Source organism: Hippopotamus amphibius, chromosome 1 (assembly GCF_030028045.1).
Source record: "Hippopotamus amphibius kiboko isolate mHipAmp2 chromosome 1, mHipAmp2.hap2, whole genome shotgun sequence".
NCBI lineage: Eukaryota > Metazoa > Chordata > Mammalia > Artiodactyla > Hippopotamidae > Hippopotamus > Hippopotamus amphibius.
Window position 1 is genome coordinate 69,012,959 of NC_080186.1, and position 20,079 is coordinate 69,033,037.

General features: G+C 32.3%; 1 protein-coding gene across 1 annotated transcript in view; it reads right to left on the reverse strand.

The window, feature by feature from the left end:
- MSH4 (mutS homolog 4) overlaps positions 1 to 20,079 on the reverse strand; it is an 82,308-nt gene that overhangs the window by 25,260 nt on the left and 36,969 nt on the right. The window contains exons 9-16 of the mRNA XM_057715996.1: positions 16,521 to 16,595; positions 13,791 to 13,855; positions 12,517 to 12,686; positions 7,386 to 7,522; positions 6,288 to 6,391; positions 4,897 to 5,021; positions 3,437 to 3,637; positions 282 to 400 (exon numbers count right to left, since the gene is read on the reverse strand). Of these exons, the coding sequence (XP_057571979.1) occupies positions 282 to 400; positions 3,437 to 3,637; positions 4,897 to 5,021; positions 6,288 to 6,391; positions 7,386 to 7,522; positions 12,517 to 12,686; positions 13,791 to 13,855; positions 16,521 to 16,595 (996 nt within the window). The remainder of the gene's footprint in view (positions 1 to 281; positions 401 to 3,436; positions 3,638 to 4,896; positions 5,022 to 6,287; positions 6,392 to 7,385; positions 7,523 to 12,516; positions 12,687 to 13,790; positions 13,856 to 16,520; positions 16,596 to 20,079) is intronic.

The window sequence follows — 20,079 nt, forward strand, 5'->3', positions numbered from 1 at the left end:
TCCCTGAAGTCTTTTATATATTCCATACAAAAACATGCATACACGTTATCATTCAATAATACTAGCTTTTTCTTTAAAGCTGTATTTGTCAATAAAATATGTGCTGCCATTTCCACATAAGACAGAAATTAGGAAGCTGTCTTTGACTGCCCTCTGGCTCTTGTAGAGGAGTATAAACACATCTGCATGCTTTAGTATAAGAATACTTTCTTATGTTATTATTGACCATTAGTAGGAGAAGTCAATATGTTTTTAACATAAGAAAAGCTGAGTTTGGGTACCTCTTTCATTTCCTTCATAAATGTTGATGAATTTGTTTCGATATCATCATCAGTACTTATTCTTGTAAAAATCTGTTCAGCAATTCTAAAGGAAGCATATTCTGCTGGAACATATGATCCTACAAAATATAAGGTCAAAGTAAACTGAGATGTTTTTATAAAATATAAGTACTACTAACATTTTGCACTTTCCACCAACACAGATTATTTACTAGCCTATCTAAGGATTAATATGGTAGAAAGATCACTGGATATGGAATTAGAAGACATGGCCCCAGCTCTGTCATTAACTGTATAACCTTGGACAGCACTTCAATTCTTCCAGCTTCATCTTCCTCACATATGAAATGGAAATGCTTACCCTACCTATTGTACAAAGTTATCTGGAAGTTGAAAAAAGATAATATATATTCAAGTACATTAGAAAGATTTGTTACAAACTTGACAAAAATTTTAAATAATATAGTTAGATGACAAAGAATACTCAAAATGTGAAAATCTGAAGGAAATAGTTATGAAGTTCAAGTTGATAAAATCATTACAGAAAGATATATTAGGAAATCTCTGTTATTAGAAAAGTACAGAAATATCCACGATTAGAACGAAGGCAAAACATTTAATTTTTTTAATAAGGTATATTTTCATCCACAAACTGTTTCTGTCTGAGAAATTATCAGGCTAACTAATCTAAAATATTCATCTTTTGAAAACAAATCAATCTGATTAATGCACCTACCTGTATACAAAATGGGATACAAAAGGGATTCTAAAACCATAGGAAGATAAAAAATATACAAATAGTTGAATGGGAAACGTATCAAGTATACAGAACTCTGTACAGACAAAATGGTGAAATAATGGGAGTGAAGAAACAAAGCCAGATTAGTCCAGGATTTAAAACAAAGGCAAGGGTGAAGAATAGGATCCATCTCTGAATAATAAGGACTAGCAGGAAGAGAAAGCAAAAGTCAGGATAATACTAATAAAAATAAAAGTAATAATAACAATAGTAATTATAATGATCGCACCTCAAGAGGACAGGTATCTTAAATACAACTTTCTCATAAGATTGCCAAAAGGATTAAAGGGGAAAATAAATGTGAACGTATCAAGTACAGAATATAGTGTATATGGTATATGTTCATATTTTCCCTTCTCTCTTACCTCCACCAAAAAGGCTCTCCACATATCATCAGGTCACAGAAACCTATTGGCTGATATTGTGCTTCTAATCTGGCTCTCCTCTAACCATACATTAGCCAGAGTGAGCTATCTAAAACTCAAATCCAATTATGCCATTCTTCTGCTTAAATTTCAATAGCTCCCTATAGATTTCTGGATAAAGTTCTATCTCCCCCATTAACTACCTAAGGCCCTTCACAATCCGACTCCTGCCCATCTCTCCAGCTTTAAGCTTGCCACTTCTCACAGCCACTCTGTTCTACAAAGCAAAAGAACTACTAAGCCTCTGGATTGCTTGTAGTTCTTTGCGAACATCATACCGTTTTTTGCTTCTGTGGTTTAGAACATGCTCTTACCTCCATCTGGAAAGTCTCCTTCTTTCTCATACCCCTCCCTTAAGTCCACAGCATTTTATGTATATTATCTTGCTTAAACTTTACAACAATTCTTAGACATAGGTACTATTATAATTTTTATTTACAGATAGAAAAACTAAGGAGGTTAAGTAATTTGCCTAAGATCACACAGCAGTAACTAGACAAGCTAGGCCTAGTTCCAAAGTCTATATTCTTAACTCTGGTGCCTTTCAAGTCCTACTGTTTCCTTTATGATCAGATCATATGAAATATTTTATATACTTTTAGGTATTTCAGAGGCTGAAGAGGGACAGTGACAAGAGGAATAATAGTAATTTTCTTAAAGTATTTGAAGGGCTATTCTCAGGAGATACTAGATGATTCTGAAAAGCATAGAAGAATCAGGACTAATGAGTAGAAGTTATAGACAGTCAAATTTCAATTCAGTATAATGAATGTTCTAACAATTACAGCTATGCAACAATTAGATAGCCTGTTTTTTTTAAAGGACCGAACTCCTCATAACTATTCAAACAGAAGTAAGATTATCATGTCACGTATGAATCAGTATTCTTATAAGGGGAGGGAAGTTATCTAAGATGGCCTTTTAAACTATAAACTCAATAAACTATTTACTCTTTAATCATTCATTCGCTCATCTCTAATTTTCTTTCCCAGTAGTAAGGGTAAATTTGCACTATATAATCAATATTATTATTGCTGTATTTCCCTTACAATCCATTACATTAGACCAAGCTTTTTCAACCACATCTTGGGCTGGATAAATCTTTCTTGTGTACGTGTGTGGCCTAGGGTGGGGAGGTGGGGATGAAAGGGAGAAGGTGGCTGTCCTGTGCAGTGAAGGATATTTGGCGGCATCTCTGCCATTTTATACTCCCTTCAGTTGTTACAATCAAAATGTCTCCAGACATTGCCAAATTCCAGGGGGTGAGGGGACCCAAAATCATCTCCGGTTGAGAAATACTGCGTTAGGACCAATAATTTCATCTCTGATTCATATAGTCCTCAAGGAACCCAGTTTTCAGAGATAAGCGGTGAGTTGTGGCTCTATGCCAAGAAATATGTAACAATGTTGGGCCAGTGACAGCCATTTACATGTGTGTAATATATCAGTTGCTGTGGCCAAGTCATTGGTACCCCTTAAATTAAGTAAGGGATATGTCTCTGTGCCCAATGTTATAATTTTGGGAAAATCTTCCATGAGTTATTAAAGGCAGCAGTTTATCCTACTTATTTCACTTTTTCTCCCAACAAAGTTTTTGAATCTCAGATAATTATACGATTCCGTTTAGCAATAGTTGATACAACTTTAATAGCTATAGTAAGGAAGTTTCTACTTTTGTTATATCCCACAAAATTTTCAGTACAATACGATCCAAATTTAATGGAGCTTAGTAAATACTAAATAGTAAAAGTTACTTTATATATACATATATTATATTATATATATATATTTGACACTATTATACTTTTAGGTAAGAAAATCTACTCCAAACTGTTCTTGGGTTAATTAGGCACCTAGATCTAAAATACTGGGCATGAAATATTTAAAATGGGGAGCAGAATTGGTAACTATAAAGTAAATCCATAACTTACCAATCTGGGCCATAATCTGACAAAGAGCAATCTGTTTCAAATATGTGGATTTTCCACTCATATTTGGTCCAGTTATGATAAAAAAATTACTCCCTTCTGTAATATAGGTATTGTTGGCAATAGGTTTTTCCACAGATATTTTTTCAAGAATGGGATGCCATCCCTGTTTGATTGCTAAAGTATCAGTAAACTCTGGCCGAACTAAAGAGAAAAATAGAATGTTTTCGAAAGATTAATATATTTATACTTAAAGATTTTGTGGTGTGTACATACTGTTTGTACTTTAGTGATTTTACTAGGGTCAATTTGGAACAATATCATTAAGGTATTATTTTATCCCTAATCCCTCTAAATTATAATTGACATACTCTAATCACATCACAACTTTTATTCATTTCCAGAAAAATCTAAGATTTAGTTCCCTGTCATTGTACTGGGCTCCAAAACAGTTCATAACATTTTCAGATTTGCATAAATTAAAAAGAATCAACCAGCCATTCATAACACTTTAAAAATAACAATTAATTTACAGGTACTCCAAAATTGTACATTTACTTAATCCTTGCCTTAAGCATTATTTCAAATTTGGCATACTCAGCTTTTCAAATGAGATCTGAAAATAGAGTAAAACCAAATAAAAACATAACTTTAACGTCCAAACTTATAGAAACTTTGTCTAAAAAGAAATCTCAGAGGATAGAGAAAATAGACACAAAAGATTTGTTAATTTATAGCAAGAAATAAAGATCCGGTCTCTATAGATAATTCCTGAGGTGAAGGGAGGAGGAAGAGGGTGGGAGGACAAGTAAAAATTAAAATGCTACATGCTTCTAGATGAAACACATGGATAAACTTGAAAGCATTCATTATAAAAGTGAGGTTGATCAGAAAATTTTTTTTACTATTTTTAAATCATTTTTAACACCAAAAATTCACTATTTTTAAGTTTTGAGTTTTAGGATGTCCCTCTCAAAATGGAGCAACAACAAATAGCTTAATAGTTAAGAAAATTACTATTAAAATAGCTGATCTCCAATGTAAGCTTTTGACCTCCAAAGAGACAAAAAAGATTAAAAAGTTTTGGCCTATATAATACCAATTGAAAAATTTAACATTTCTATAAGAAATACAGAAGTATCAAAAATGAAAAAAACCTTGCAAAATACCTTTTCCCATCATACAGTCTTTCTTATTAAGGGAACCTTTAAAGTTTCTTGCAGTATTTTTTTTCTTACTGATTTCTCGATTTCTCAGTAAATAATTTTCTAACTTGTAAAAGAAAATTTAAGGATAATTTCACTTTCTCTATTTCGAGTCTCAGTCTAGGACCACAGGCAAGAGACTATATTTCAGGTCAAAAAATAAAAAAGGTAAACCCATTCATAAGTGTTATATAGAATTTCTTGAATGGAATACAAATTTCAGTATGCAACATATTTATCCCAGAGAAAATAACTTACCATAGTCAGAAAGAGTGCAGGCATGAGCAAATGACAGTAACATATCCAGCATTGACACAGTATCAGACAGCTTATATAAGCAATGAATATGTTCATAAATCTCACTAAGCAGTTTGCACACTATCCTGAAAGTACATGTTTGGTAAGACAAGCAGTGCTTTTTACAGAGGGACATACAATGTAATTGTAAAACAATATTAAATTCATTGCCTGAGTTAAAATAACATTCACAGTTGAGTTGTATACTACAGATAAAGTCTATTGTTCTATTGCCTCAGTTTAAAGATGAGGAAATTGAAGCACATACCCAGGGTCACAGTCACTTAATAGCAAAAATCCATTTTCTAATGTGTTAACACCAAGCTTTTTAAATAACTGCTTTCACTAAATATTCATAAAATAAATTTTTATTAATAGGAATATTTTATATAGGTAAAATCAAGCCTTCACTATACTTCAACAGATCTCATCTGCTAATAATTTTGTTTTCGCAATGCTAAATTTAACACAAGAGCTATTATGTATTTTCTCTCTCACCCATTCTCCCTCTCTCTCTCTCTCTCTCTCTCTCTCTCGCTCTCTCTCTCTCTCACACACACACACACACACACACCCTAACAACATAATTATTTAAGCTTTTATGTGGCAGTTATCATATTGTGACATAATATAAAAGTTTTTCCCTTACATGGAGAAATATGTTCCCCAACTACTTATATTTTATAATCTTTTTGGTCTATGCTCTGAAATTGTTTTGAAAGCCCAACATTTATCATCTCAGCTCACCAATTCTGAATGTCCTAGTTCTTATTTCTAGACACATTGCTACCATTTCATGAACAGCTGAAGACTAGCATTATCGTCATGTTGCTATGTAAGTACTAAGGCATGAGAATTTTAGGGCTTACATACTAAAGGAAAAGAATAAACTAAATGAAACTTATCTGGGCCCAAGATAAGCCCAGATGTGCCAAGTTCTACATCATGATGGAATATATGCTACAAAAGTATCAGTGGTACTACAGATATTTCAAGCTCATGTCATTATAACATTTCTTAAAACTTTATCAAAAGAATGAATGAAGTACTGCTGAAATGCAGAAATTTAGTTGGGTATCAAACTTTTTCTATAACCCAGTATAATGGGTTTGTTTTGTTTTGTTTCGTTTTTGTAATTAAGATTTGCCCTGAATGTTCTGTGAGGCTCAGTGATCCTAACCACAATGACAGACTTTAAAGTTTTAATTGGCTTTCCAGGAAATGGTCTTTCTTTGCTAACATTCATAACTTTACAATTTTCTGCAACCAGAGAAAGAGTCAATTAATGAAACTTATAGTACCTCAAATTAAATCAATTTAGTTCAGTATTCAAAAATTTCAAATGCTCTTACATATAAGTCATGTGATAGATTTCTCTCAAAGACTCTTGGCATCTTTCATTCATTTTAATTAAATCTGCTGATGTAAAGCTATAAGAATTTTTCACTTTAGAAATCTGGTAAGAGATTAAAAAATAAATGTCAAGATACATATATACTCTTATGAAGTAAAACATACAGATTTTAAACAATAGAAGTATCAGTACTTAGGTTTAATCACTTTAATTTTTGAGGTACCAGTCTCACAAAAAAAGTCCCAAATAATATTTGTGAAAGAGAAAAAGAAGATTACTTCTAAAAAGCAGAAGTTTTTCACCTGGTCCATCTGACATTATTTTTACAGGTCTTAAAGTAGCCATGTAGAAATTTTAAAACACTACATCATATTACCAAGTAAAAACATGCATTGTGGATAGTAATCCTCACTCCATCTCTGATCCCTGTCTTAGCCTTTGTCCCATATCCAAATCTCATTCGATCTCTAACCCCATTACTAACTCTCCACCCATTCTTTACTTCATCCATCCCTCATTACTTGGTAATACAGTATGTATTTTAAAGACCTGAAAGTTGAATGGTTTGTTTTTGTCAAAAGGTACTCTTGGGGGCAGAGAAAACAAAGGTTAGAGTGGGTTAGACTTTACCAAACTGGTATATTATGGAGGAGTTAACATATATATTGATAAAATATCACCCTGGCCCAAAGGTTTGGCAATATTGAATTTTTTAAAATTAAGCAAATTTCTTTACTTTAGGACTTTTAAATAGGCAGATAAGCATTGAGAATAATCTAAAACAGGAAGAGTACAGTATTTTCCAAACTTCTTTGATCAAAAATTCCTTTTGGACTTTCTTTCTTCATTTTCCTTTTTTATCCATACCAAGCTCCCAGAACTGCAGGAAACACTGTGTTTGTTATTTTTCTAAAAAAATTTTCTAAATCCCTCTTAGATTAGTAAAGCTGACAGGTGGCTGGGTAGGAGTAAGAGAAGCAACACAGAGAACATTGAGAAATTTGTCATGTAATACTCAAGAAGTGCTTGAAAATACGTAAATGCAATTCTGTAAAATCAGAAACAATAAGTTCCTAATCAAAACTCTAGAATGAACCTTAATAAACTCTGAAGGAAGTTGATCATTGGGTAGGGCTGTACAATCTGTAGTCATCTGAATGAAAAATCCTCGAGCAGAGCTAAAACTTGTCCTTAAAGGAAGGCTATATTTTTCTGCAAGCTGCGATATCATTCCTAGTGACCAGAAACAAGAAAAACAAAAAACAAAGAAATTTTGTGAGAAAATTACTCTTCATGTTTAAAAAAATCACATAACTTTTTCTTGTTATTTTATATATAAGTAGGAAGGTCTTGTTACACTTTTTTTTAAATTGAAGTACAGTTGGTTTACAATATTGCATTAGTTTCATGTGTACAACATAGCCATTCAGTGGGGTTTTTTTGCAGATTATATTCCATTATAGATTATTACAAGACACTGAATATAATTCCCTGTGTTATATAGTAAATCCTTATCATTTATATATTTTATGTATAGTAGTTTGTATCTGTTAATTCCACACTCCTAATTTGTCTGTCCGTCCGTCCCTCCCTCCCTCCTCCCCTCCGGTAACCATGAGTTTGTTTTCTACATCTGTGAGTCTGTTCCCATTTTGTACATAGACTCATTTGTATTATTTTTTAGATGCCATATATAAATGGCATCATATAGCATTTGTCTTTGACTTATTTCACTAAGGCTAATATTCTCTAGATCCATCCGTGCCGCTGCAAGTGACACTATTTCATTTTTTTATGGCTCAATTATATTCCATGGTATGTATGTCACATCTTCTTAAGCTAATTGTCTGTTGATAGGAACCTGGGTTGTTTCCATGTCTTGGCTATTATAAATAGTGCTGCTATGAACATTGGAGTGCATATATCTTTTTGAATTATAGTTTTTGTTTTTCCCAGATATATACTCAGGAGTAGGTTTGCTGGATCATATGGTGGCTCTATTTTTAGTTTTTAAGGCAAGTCCATACTGTTTTTCATAGCGGTTGCACCAATTTACATTCCTACCAAGAGGGTATGGGGGTTCCCTTTGTTACTCTTTTAAACTCTAACAATTTTTAATATCTAAAATATGTGGTTAGGTATTCTTTTAAGAAAAAACATTGTGGTAAAAAGGTGGTCATTCTGATAATTATTTTGAAAGAAAAAGAAATTGTAAAAATTTAAAAAAATAAAACCAAGACTAGAGTATAATCTCTGTACTAGGAATACTGGAGTTTGTTATTCATTCCATTTGTTTGATATTATACACAGAATATGTATAAGGACTCTATCAAAAAACTACTAGAACTCATCAATGAATTCAGTAAAGTTGCAGGATACAAAATTAATATACAGAAATCTGCTGCATTTGTATATACTAACAACAAACTATCAGAAAGAGAAATTAAGAAAACAATCTCATCCACCCTGTATCAAGAAGAATAAAATACCAAGGAATACATCTAAGGAGGTAAAAGATTTATACTCAGAAAACTATAAAACATTGGTGAAAGGAACTGAAGACAGCACAGAGAGAAAGATATACCATGTTCATGGATTAGAAGAATTAATACTGTTAAAGTGATCATACTACTCAAAGCAATCTATAGATTCAATGCAATCCATATCAAAATATCAATGGCATTTTTCACAGAATAATTCTAAAATTTGTATGGAACTACAAAAGAACTTGAATAGCCAAAACAATCTTGAAAAGAAGAACAAAACTGGAAATATCATGCCCCCAATTTCAAACTATACTACAAAGCTATAGTAATCAAAACAGTATGGCACTGAAACAAAAACAGACACATAGATCAATGCAATAGAAGAGAGAGCCCAGAAATGAGCCCACACTTACATGGGCAATTAATCTGACAAAGGTGGCAAAAATATACAGTGGGAAAAAGACTGCCTCTTCAATAAATGGTGCTGGGAAAACTAGACAGCTACAAGACTCAAACTGGACTACTCTCTCACACCATGCACAAAACTAAATTCAAAATGGGTTAAAGAGTTAAATGTAAGACTGGAAACTATAAAGTTTCTAGAAGAAAACACAGGCAGTAAGCTCTTTGACATCAGTCTTAGTAATATTTTTTTGGATGTGTCTCTTCATGCAAGGTAAACAAAAGCAAAAATACACAAATGGGAGTATACCAAACTAAAATCTTTTGTACAGTGAAGTAAACTATCAACAAAACAAAAGGGCTACCTACTGAATGGGAGAAGATATTTGCAAACAATATATCTGATAAGGGGTTAATATCCAAAATATACAAAGAACTCATACAACTCAATATCAAAAAACCAAAACAACCTATTTAAAATTGGGCTGAAGATCTCAATACATATTTTTCTAAAAAAGACATACAGATGGCCAACAGTTACATGAAAAGATGCTCAACATCAGTAATCATCACAGAAATGCAAATAAAAATCACAATGAGATATCACCTCACACTTGTCAGAATGGCTGTTATCAAAAAAGATGACAAATAACAAGTGTTGGCAAGGATGTGGAGAAAAGAGAACCCTGGTGCACTGCTGGTAGGAATGTAAACTGGTACAGCTACTATGGAAAACAGTTTGGAGATTCCTCAAAAAATTAAAAATAGGTAAATCAACTATACTTCAATTAAAAATAAATAATTTTTAAAAATTAAAAATAGAACTACCATATGATCCAGCAATTCCACTCCTGGTATTTATCCAAAGACCAAAAACAGTAATTCAAAAAAATATATGCACCCCTTTGTTCATTGCAGCATTATTTACAGTAGCCAAGATAAGAAACCTACCTTACTGCCCATCAATATATTATAATATGGCTAATATTATAATATTAGTCATAAAAAAGAATGAAATCTTGCTATTTGCGATAACATGGATGGACCTTGAGGTGTGTTATGCTAAGTGAAATAAGTCAGACAAAGAAAGACAAATGCTGTATGATTTCACTTATATGTGGAATATAGAAAACAAAAATGAATAAATGTAACTGAACAGAAACAGAGTTACAGATACAAAGAACATTCAGGTGGTTGCCAGAGGGAAGGGGGTAAGGGGAAGAAAGAAATAGGTGAGGGAAATTAAAAGGTACAAACGTCCAGGTGCAAAATAAATGTGTCACGGGTATGAAACGTACAGTGTGGGGAATACAGTCAATAATTATGTAATATCTTTGTATAGTGACAGATCATAACCAGACTTATGGCAGTGATAATTCTGAAATGTATAGAAATATCGAATCACTATTTTGGGTAACAGGAACTAACATAATGTTGTAGGTCAATTATACTTCAAACAAACAAACACAGAGAAAAAAGAGATCAGATTTGAGTTTACCAAAGGCAGGGGTGGGGAGAGGAGGAACTGGATAAAGGCAGTCAAAAAGCACAAACTTTCAGTTATAAGATAAATAAGTACTAGGGATGTAATGTACAGCATGATAAATACAATTAACACTGCTGTATGTTATATATCAAAGCTGTTAAGAGAGTAAATCGCAAGAGTTCTCATCACAAGGAAAAATATTATTTTTTCTATTTCTTTAATTTTATATCTATATGTGACGATAGATGTTCAGTAAACTTTTGATAATCATTTCATGACGTATGTAAATCAAATTATTATGCTGTACACAAACTTATACAGTGCTATATGTAAATTATCTCAATAAAACTAGAAAGAAAAAAAAGGAAAAAATAATTATATAAATTACTGCCAATAATTAATTCACAATAAGAAATTCTCTCTACAAAACATATTTTACAAGACAAAATATTCCAAGAAGGAAATAGGTGATTCATCAAATAGAATTCCTTAAAAAGTCCAAATCTTCCTATAAACTACAAACTCACTACAGAGTTCTAAATTTCTAAATCTATATTTTTAACATTATGAGCAGTAATGGTTTGAACATTACCTGAGAAAACTAACATCTTTATTCCTCAAAATGAGTTCCTCCAGGAATTTTCCTGTTTTTCTCAGTGGTACCACCATTCTCAGGCTAAAAATTTTAATTAGCACCAACGGCTACATTTCTCTATACCATGGCCATATCTACTCAATGATTAACTCATCAATTCTTCCTTCAACCTTTGCATTTCTCTCTTCTCATATACAACCTAAATAATGCATTGTTAACTTGTAATAGCTTAAAATAGTTCCTCTTTCCATTGCCCCACTCAAATTCATTCAACATATCTTCTTGATCAATTTCACTCCACAGAGCAAAAACATCTCAGTGTCTCTCCATTCTTCTTGGGAAAAATCTCCAAACTGGCCTTCAAAAATTAAATTCTGATCCCCAGTCTACATTTCTGACCTTATCTCTTACTAGTTCTGTAAGGAAATACCCTATTCCATCCTAACAAACTTCCTCACTCATCCATTAAGGTTTCCTCGAGCTTCTGTGCTTCAGTTTGTACCACTGCCAGAGGGTGGAATTCCTTTTTAGGCTATTCTAACTACTAAAAATATTCCCATCCTCTATGTTTCCACACCCAGTCACCCTCTGACCCCTAACCTACTATTTTTTAATTCACGTATCTTACATCCATGTGAAATTATGCACTATATATGATTCATATACTTTATATATCAACATGGATATACATATATATATACACACATATGTGTGTGTGTGTTTCTTTATTATCTGTCTCTACTACTATTATAGCTCCATGAGGAACAGGGCCTTTGTTCTGTTCACTATGTATTCCCAGTACCTAGGACAGTGTCTATATTTACTAGAAGATTAATAAATTCATGAAATGAATTACTATACTAACTCAAATGCTACCTCTTCTAGACAAAAATAGTATCTCTTCCTCCACTGAAACTCTTTAGCACTGATAGCCAGTATCTTTCACGTAATTTATACACAAGGCTGTATGAAGGTAAACTACTCTTCTAGTCTTCATGTAACCCTATATTTAAATTTGAAGAAACTCTATATTTAAGTTTGGAAAAAAGGAATTTATTAAAATACTTTGAGATCTTTTTTTTTTTAAGGCTCCTTAAGTGATAACATGTGTTAACCTTATCTGTTATTTGTTTTAGTAACAAAAAATAAATTTAAAATGCGCATAGTTAATATCATCAGCAAAAAGGCACAGCATGTCCTAAAAAAGTTTGTTTTATTTCTAAAAAACAGAAAAAATACGCTCAAGTAATTAAATTACCTGCTATGTCATCTACAATCTCTGTATATGTTCTTCTGGCTATGTCAAGAAATTCATTTATGTTAGATCTCACTGCATAGCACTTCTGAGTCCTCATGTTCAGGCATCCTTTCATGTACCTTGCATCATCATTAATTACTGTTTTAATCTTGTCTAGTATGATTCCAAACCTAAAAAAGACCATTATAGGCCATAAGTCAAATGGTTATTTTAACTGATAATTTGAATAATAGTTAATGACAGTAAATAACATTTTCTTAAAATTATTGTTGAAAATTATTTTGCAAATAAATAATTAAATAATATATATAAAATTACATAAGTTAGGACTGTGACTACATCAATTTTAAACTATTTTGTCAGTCATAACTACTCACCTAAAATAACATGAGACCACCAAGAATAATCCTACAACTGCTAATAAATAGATCTCCCAAATTATACATACTAACTATGTCTGTGAATATAAAATATATCCCTAAAGCACTATTATAAAAATTCTGGCTTCATGCTCATTAACTCAATAAACATTTACTTATACCATGTAGCAATCACTGTGTTAGGTACAGGAATTCAAAGAAGGGTTAACATATGTTCCTTACCCTCAGTTGGGGCAAGGGACACTAAGCATATTACGAGACAGTATAACAGGAACCTTTCAATTATCAGTGTTTAAGTACAATGATCATGCAAACCAGAAGTCCAGTAACGCCTATTTTCTTAACCTTTTATTTTACACTATATACTGTTCTGTATTTATTTTCAATAATGTCGTTTTTATTATTAACCTCATTTTGTGACCTCACACAAGGTATGAATCTTGAATCAATAAAAACAGTTTTTAAGTATCACAAGTCTTTTTGGTCAAGAATGAAGGTCCATTGCTAAAAGCAATACTAAAATTAAACTGTACTTAGATCTTACTCAGTATTCATATAGACTATGTTTTGGTTACATTAAGTCAAATAGTATATTTTTATATTTGTAAGTCTTTCCATGGAGAATAGCTAAAAAAAAGAAATATTAAAATTTTGTATGATTTCAATTTTTAATGCTATTCTAATTGTCCATAAACACAAATACTCAGTGTGCTGTTACCCTATTGATTGGTATTTATAAAATATAATGTACAAATAAATTTTTAATGAATAGTTTAAAGTTTTTGTTAACCAGAGTTCAAGTAAGTGTTCTATAGAATACAGAGTTCTTAAAATCAGTTATAATTAGGAAGAAAGGAATAATCGCTATTTTATTAACAGTTGAATGACAAAGACCTCTTATCTTCCAAGGAACCACAGTAAGCTCTTAATAAAGGTGTGCTACAGTTCTTCAGAGTAATCTATTAAAGAATAAAAAAAAGATAGTTAAGGATAATAAGTTATAACATTATTCAAATAAAGTATTTTAGACTCATCTAGTACTTTGCATTTTACCAAGTACTTTCTTGCTTAATCTTCTTATTTAGATATTCATAAAAGAAATTTTAGGTATGTAGGTGAAGACAAATTGTATCTGGCCCATTTTCCAGATAAAGAGCACACGGCTAAACAGTGTCATCCACTGCTTTTATTTTTCCTGTCTCCCAGCTAATCACTAACACAAAACTACCTATTAGTGGCAGTTACTTAAACAGTTATCATTGTACAGAGTACTCTATGTATAACTCCAAAATTTGGGTTAAATGTACATTAAACTAAAAAAGTGTTTTGTATATTTGTAAACAGAGCAAATTCTCCATTCTTACATGGCAAAAATAGGGATTTTACTTTGCTTAATGGAAACTGTGAGTGGTCGCTATTTGAATAAACAGGGAAGAAAGAAAACACAAGTTACCTGACTTTTACCTCTTATTTTAGTTTGCTATGAGACAATGGCAATAAAAACTTTTTTTGCTTATTAACAGAAAAATATTTACATACCAATAAAAACTAGAAATTCATAAAAGCATAAAGAAAAACATTTAAATCACTCATTCTACCAGTCTCCCAAAGATAAATACTACAAGTATTATGTATGATATATTTCCTGTCACTTTTTCAAATCAAAAAATTTATATCATTACATGCTACTTTTCTCCCCCACTTAATACTACATCACAAGCATTAGACCCCCTTCATGGTAAAATTTTTTAATAAGTCAAAATATTCTACCTGTGGAAAGCAAATAGTCTCTTCCCTTAATTATTGGAGTTCTACACTACTTACAGTAATGTAATATAAACAGTGCTTCAATGACCATCACAGGACATAAATCTCGGTCATCATTTCTTAACAGTTTTTCTGAATGGATTTCTAGAAGTAGTATAATAGCATCAAAACATATGATATGTGTCATAAAACATTCCTGTAAGGAATGTACAATTTGTACTCCTACCAGCTATCTATGAAATTGCCTGTCTCACTGTTCTCTCATTAGCAATAAGTTGCATCCATTAAGAAAAAAAAAAATCTTTGCTTTTTAATTTGCATTTCTTTGACTAATAGTGATGTTGAACATTTTTTGGTACTACTTATTAACCATTTGGTTTCCATTTTTTTGGCCATTTGTCATATTTCCATTGGCAGACCAGTACTTTCTTATAAAATAACATAAGTTTAATGATAACAGAAATACTTCCTCTGACATTTCTTATAAATTTTTCCTTTCATTCACTTTTACTTTGCCTTAGACATATCAAAGTTTGAAATTTGTGTTTCATCAACTCATCAATTTTGGGGGATGATTTATTATACTCCCTTCATTCTAAGACAGATGACAACACTTTTGAAATCTTTTGCCAAATTGTTTTGTGTGTGTGCGCGTATTAGAATAAACTCTATAACAAAATTCTTCCACATTTTTCACTACTTTTATTTTACAAAAGTGGTTCTTCTTTGTCTTTTAATTCAAACATTTTTAATTGTTTTACCCCATACAGTATTTTAAAATAGATGAGAAAAATCACCATTTTGTAACCATTAGAGTTACTTCAGGTAAGAGTGAGTCATTAATAAACACTGAAATCAGTGGGCGAAAGCTTGATGAGGAACAGTATATTTACAGAGTCTCAAGGTATCTCTCCACAGATTACTTATAACTTTATAGTGAAGCAATTGATCAAAGTTATTATCACAAAGAAGGGGAAAATGACATCATGTGCCTCCTGATGTGATATACTGAGAAAGATATAACATTGCTCATAGAGTATTATTGCCAAATATGGGTAAGCCAAATTTAATCATGAGGAAAAAATCACACGAACTGAGGAATATCCTATTAAATGGACCCTTACTCTTCAAGATGTCAATATCATGAAAGACAGTAGAAACTTTTCAGTTTAAAATCGTATAAAAAAATAACATTAAATACAGTGCATGGTCCTGGACTGGATCCTGTATCAGGAAAAAAAAAATACCATAAAGAACAGTATTAGGACAATTGGAAAAATGTGAATATAGGCTATACATAATATACAGTTGATCCTCGAACAACACGGGTTTGAACTCTGCAGGTCCACTTACGGGTAGTTTTTTTCAATAGTAAATACCACAGTACTACATGATCTGCAATTGGTTGAATTTGCAGATGTGGAACTGCAGATATGGAGGAACTGTGGATGTGGAGGAACTGAATATACATAGGGCCAACAAGTTACAGGCAGAATTTCCACTGCATAGAGGGTTGGTACCCCTGTCCCCCATGTTGTTCAAGGGTCAACTGTAATAGTATTTTATCAATGTTACATATATTGAATTTTAAAATTATATTGTGGTTATGCAAGAGAACATCTTTGTTCTTAGGAGTTATGCACTTTAGTATTTAGGTACTGCAACTAATTCTCAAATGGTTCAGTAAGAGTAACAATGAGGATAATAACATGAGTGTGTGCTGGGTGTGGAAAGAGAGAATACGGGAATTCACTATACTATTCTTGCAACTGACTCTAAGTTTGAAATTTTTTCAAAACAAAAATTTTAAAAAACTAATGCTAGACATGTTTTGTACAAGATACACACATAAAATACCTTTAAAGGATCCACGAGTTCCAAGGTATGTTTTAGGTATATTAAATTTGTTATCTTTGATTCAGCTGCATTAACCTATTAAGATAAAAATCCAAATGTAGACACCATAAATATTTAATATGTGGATGGGTTTTCCTCTTGAACATTCTACACTTATATTTTCCATATGTTTTTATTTATCAACCTAAGCAGGATAACAGTTTAGACAACAGTTAAAAATTACTGACCATCATGATAAGCCAAATGCACTAGTCTCGTGTAAGTCTGACAGTGAGAAGAGTTTACCTTACTGTACCCAACTTTCATTTCTAACTCAACTGTTTGTGTCCAGCTTAACTCACAGTAGCAATAGGGGATACAGTTCAGTAGTGACCAGCACTAAGAGACTAAGATTAATTTTAAAAGGCAGAAAAGATACTTGTTAATGGATGATATTTAAAAAATCTCCAGATAGTTATAAATCCAAACCTCCCAGATAGTTATAAAACAACATGGATTTCCCTCATCGAGGGCTTCCTAGGTGGCGCAGTGGTTGAGAGTCCGCCTGCCAATGCAGAGGTCATGGGTTCGATCCCAGCTCCAGGAAGATCCCACATGCAGTGGAGCAACTAAGCCCGTGTGCCAAAAAAAAAAAAAAAAAAAAAGAAAAGACAATATTCTGGATTTCCCTCATCGATCCCTGTTTACACAAGCAAAACAATTTTCATAATTCCAGTGGTCCAAACTAATTATAGATTTTCAAAATCAAGCAATGTCAAACATTCTAAATTTAATACATAAACTTTTTATAAATCAAATATACCATCTCCAGAGCCAAACACTGGTACTAAACCTGGGAAAATGAGGAATGTTTGTGAATGGACTAATTTACCAATACTGACAAGGAGTTTCAGGATATGACAATTATGACATAATGTGCTTGATATAGAGTTGTTGTATTTTTTTATTTTTATTGAAATATAGTTGATTTACAATGTTGTCTGAGTTTCAAGTGTACAGCAAAGTGATTCAGTTACACAAATATAAAAATATATATTTATATATATAAAGAATATATATCTTCTTTTTTTACATTCTCTTCCATTACAGGTTATCACAAGATATTGAGTATAGTTCCCCATGCTATATAGTAGGTCCTTGCTGGCTAACTATTTTATATATAGTAGTGTATATAGTTTAATCCCAAACTCCTAATTTATTCCCCCCACCTCAGTAACCACAAGTTTGTTTTCTATGTTTGTGAGTTCATTTCTGTTTGGTAAATAAGTTCATTGTATCATTTTTTAGATTCCACATATAAGAGATATCATATGATATTTGTCTTTGTCTGGCTTACTCTACTAAATTTGATAATCTCTAGGTCCATCCATGTTTCTGCAAATGGCACAAATTCATTCTTTTTTATGGTTAATATTCATCTGTGTGTGTGTGTGTGTGTGAACACACCACATCTTCTTTATCCATTCATCTGTCAATGCACACTTAGGTTGCTTCCATGTCTTGGCTATTGTAAACAGTGCTGCAGTGAACACTGGGGTGCATGTGTCTTTTCAAATTATGGTTTTCTCTGGATATATGCCTAGGAGTGGCGCTGCAGGATCATATGGTAGCTCTATTTTCAGTTTTTTAAGGAACCTCCATACTGTTCTCCATAGTGGTTGTACCAACTTACATTCCCACCAACAGTGTAGGAGGGTTTCCTTTTCTCCTCACCCTTTCCAATATTTATTATTTATAGACATTTTAATGATGGCCATTCTGACTGGTGTGAGGTGATACCTCATTGTAGTTTTGATTTGCATTTCTCTAGTAATTAGCAATGTTCAGTATCTTTTCATGTGCTTTTCGGCCATCTGTATGTCTTCTTTGAGGAAATATCTTTTTAGATCTTCTGCCCATTTTTTGATTGGGTTGTTTGCTTTTTGATATTGAGCTGTATTAACTGTTTGTATATTTTGCAGAGTAATCCCTTGTCAGTCACATCATTTGCAAATATTTTCTCCCATTCTATAGGTTGTCTTTTTGCTTTGTTTCTGGTTTCCTTTGCTGCACAAGAGCTTTTAAATTTAATTAGGTCCCATTTGTTTATTTTTGTTTTTATTTTTATTACTATAGTAGACAGATCCAAAAAGATACTGCTGCAATTTATGTCAAAGAGTATTCTGCCTATGTTTTCCTCTAAGAGTTTTATGGTATCTGGCCTTACATTTAGGTCTTTAATCCATTTTGAGTTTGTTTTCCTGTATGATGTTAAAGAATGTTCTAATTTCATTCTTTTACATGTAGGTGTCCAGTTTTCCCAGCACCACTTATTGAAGAGACTGTCTTTTCTCTATTACATATTCTTGCCTCCTCTGTCAAAGATTACTTGACCATAGGTGCATGGGTTTATTTCTGGGCTTTCTTTTCTGTTCCATTGATCTATATATCTGTTTCTGTACCAGTACCACACTATTTTGATTAGTATAGCTTTGTAGTATAGTCTGAAGTCAGCGAACCTGATTCCTCCAGCTCCACTTTTCTTTCTCAAGATTGCTTTGGCTATTCAGGGTCTCTTGTGTTTCCATACAAATTTTAAATCTTTTTTCTAGTTCTGTGAAAAACACCATCAGTAATTTGACAGGGATTGCACTGAATCTGTAGATTGCCTTGGGTAGTATAGTCATTTGGACAATATTAATTCTTCCAATCCAAGAACAAGATGGATATCTTTCCATCTGTTTGTGTCATCTTCAATTTCTTTCATCAGTGTCTCATAGTTTGCAGAGTACAGGTCTTTTGCCTCCTTAGGAAGATTTATTCCTGGTATTTCATCCTTTTTGATGCAGTGGTAAATGGGATTGTTTCCTTAATTTCTCTTTCTGATCTTTAGTTATTAATGTATAGAAATGCAACAGATTTCTGTGTATTAATTTGGTATCCTGCAACTTTAACAAATTCACTGATGAGCTCTAGTATATTTAGTATTTTCTATGTATGGTATCTGAAAACAGTGACAGTTTTATTTCTTTTCCAATTTGGATTCCTTTGATTTATTTTTCTTCTCTGATTGCTGTGGCTAGGACTTTCAAAATGATGTTGAATAAGAGTCGTGAGAGTGGACATTCTTGTCTTGTTCCTGATCCTAGAGGAAATGCTTTCAGCTTTTCACCAATGAGTATCATGTTAGTTGTGGGGTTTTCATATATGGCCTTTGGTTATGTTGAGGTAGGTTCCCTCTATGCCTACTTTCTGGAGAGTTTTTATCATAAATGGATGTTGAATTTTATCAGAAGCTTTTTTTGCATCTATTGAGATGATCATAAGGTTTTTATTCTTCATTTTGTTAATGTGGTATACCATACTGATTGATCTGCAGATACTGAAAAATTCTTGCATCTGTGGGATATATCCCACTTGATCATGGTGTATGATTCTTTTACTATATTGTTGGATTCAGTTTGCTAGAATTTTGTTGAGGATTTTTGCATCTATATTCATCAGGGATATTGGCCTGTAGTTTTCTTTCTTTGTGGTATCTTTGTCTGGTTTTGATATCAGGGTGATGGTGGCCTCAGAG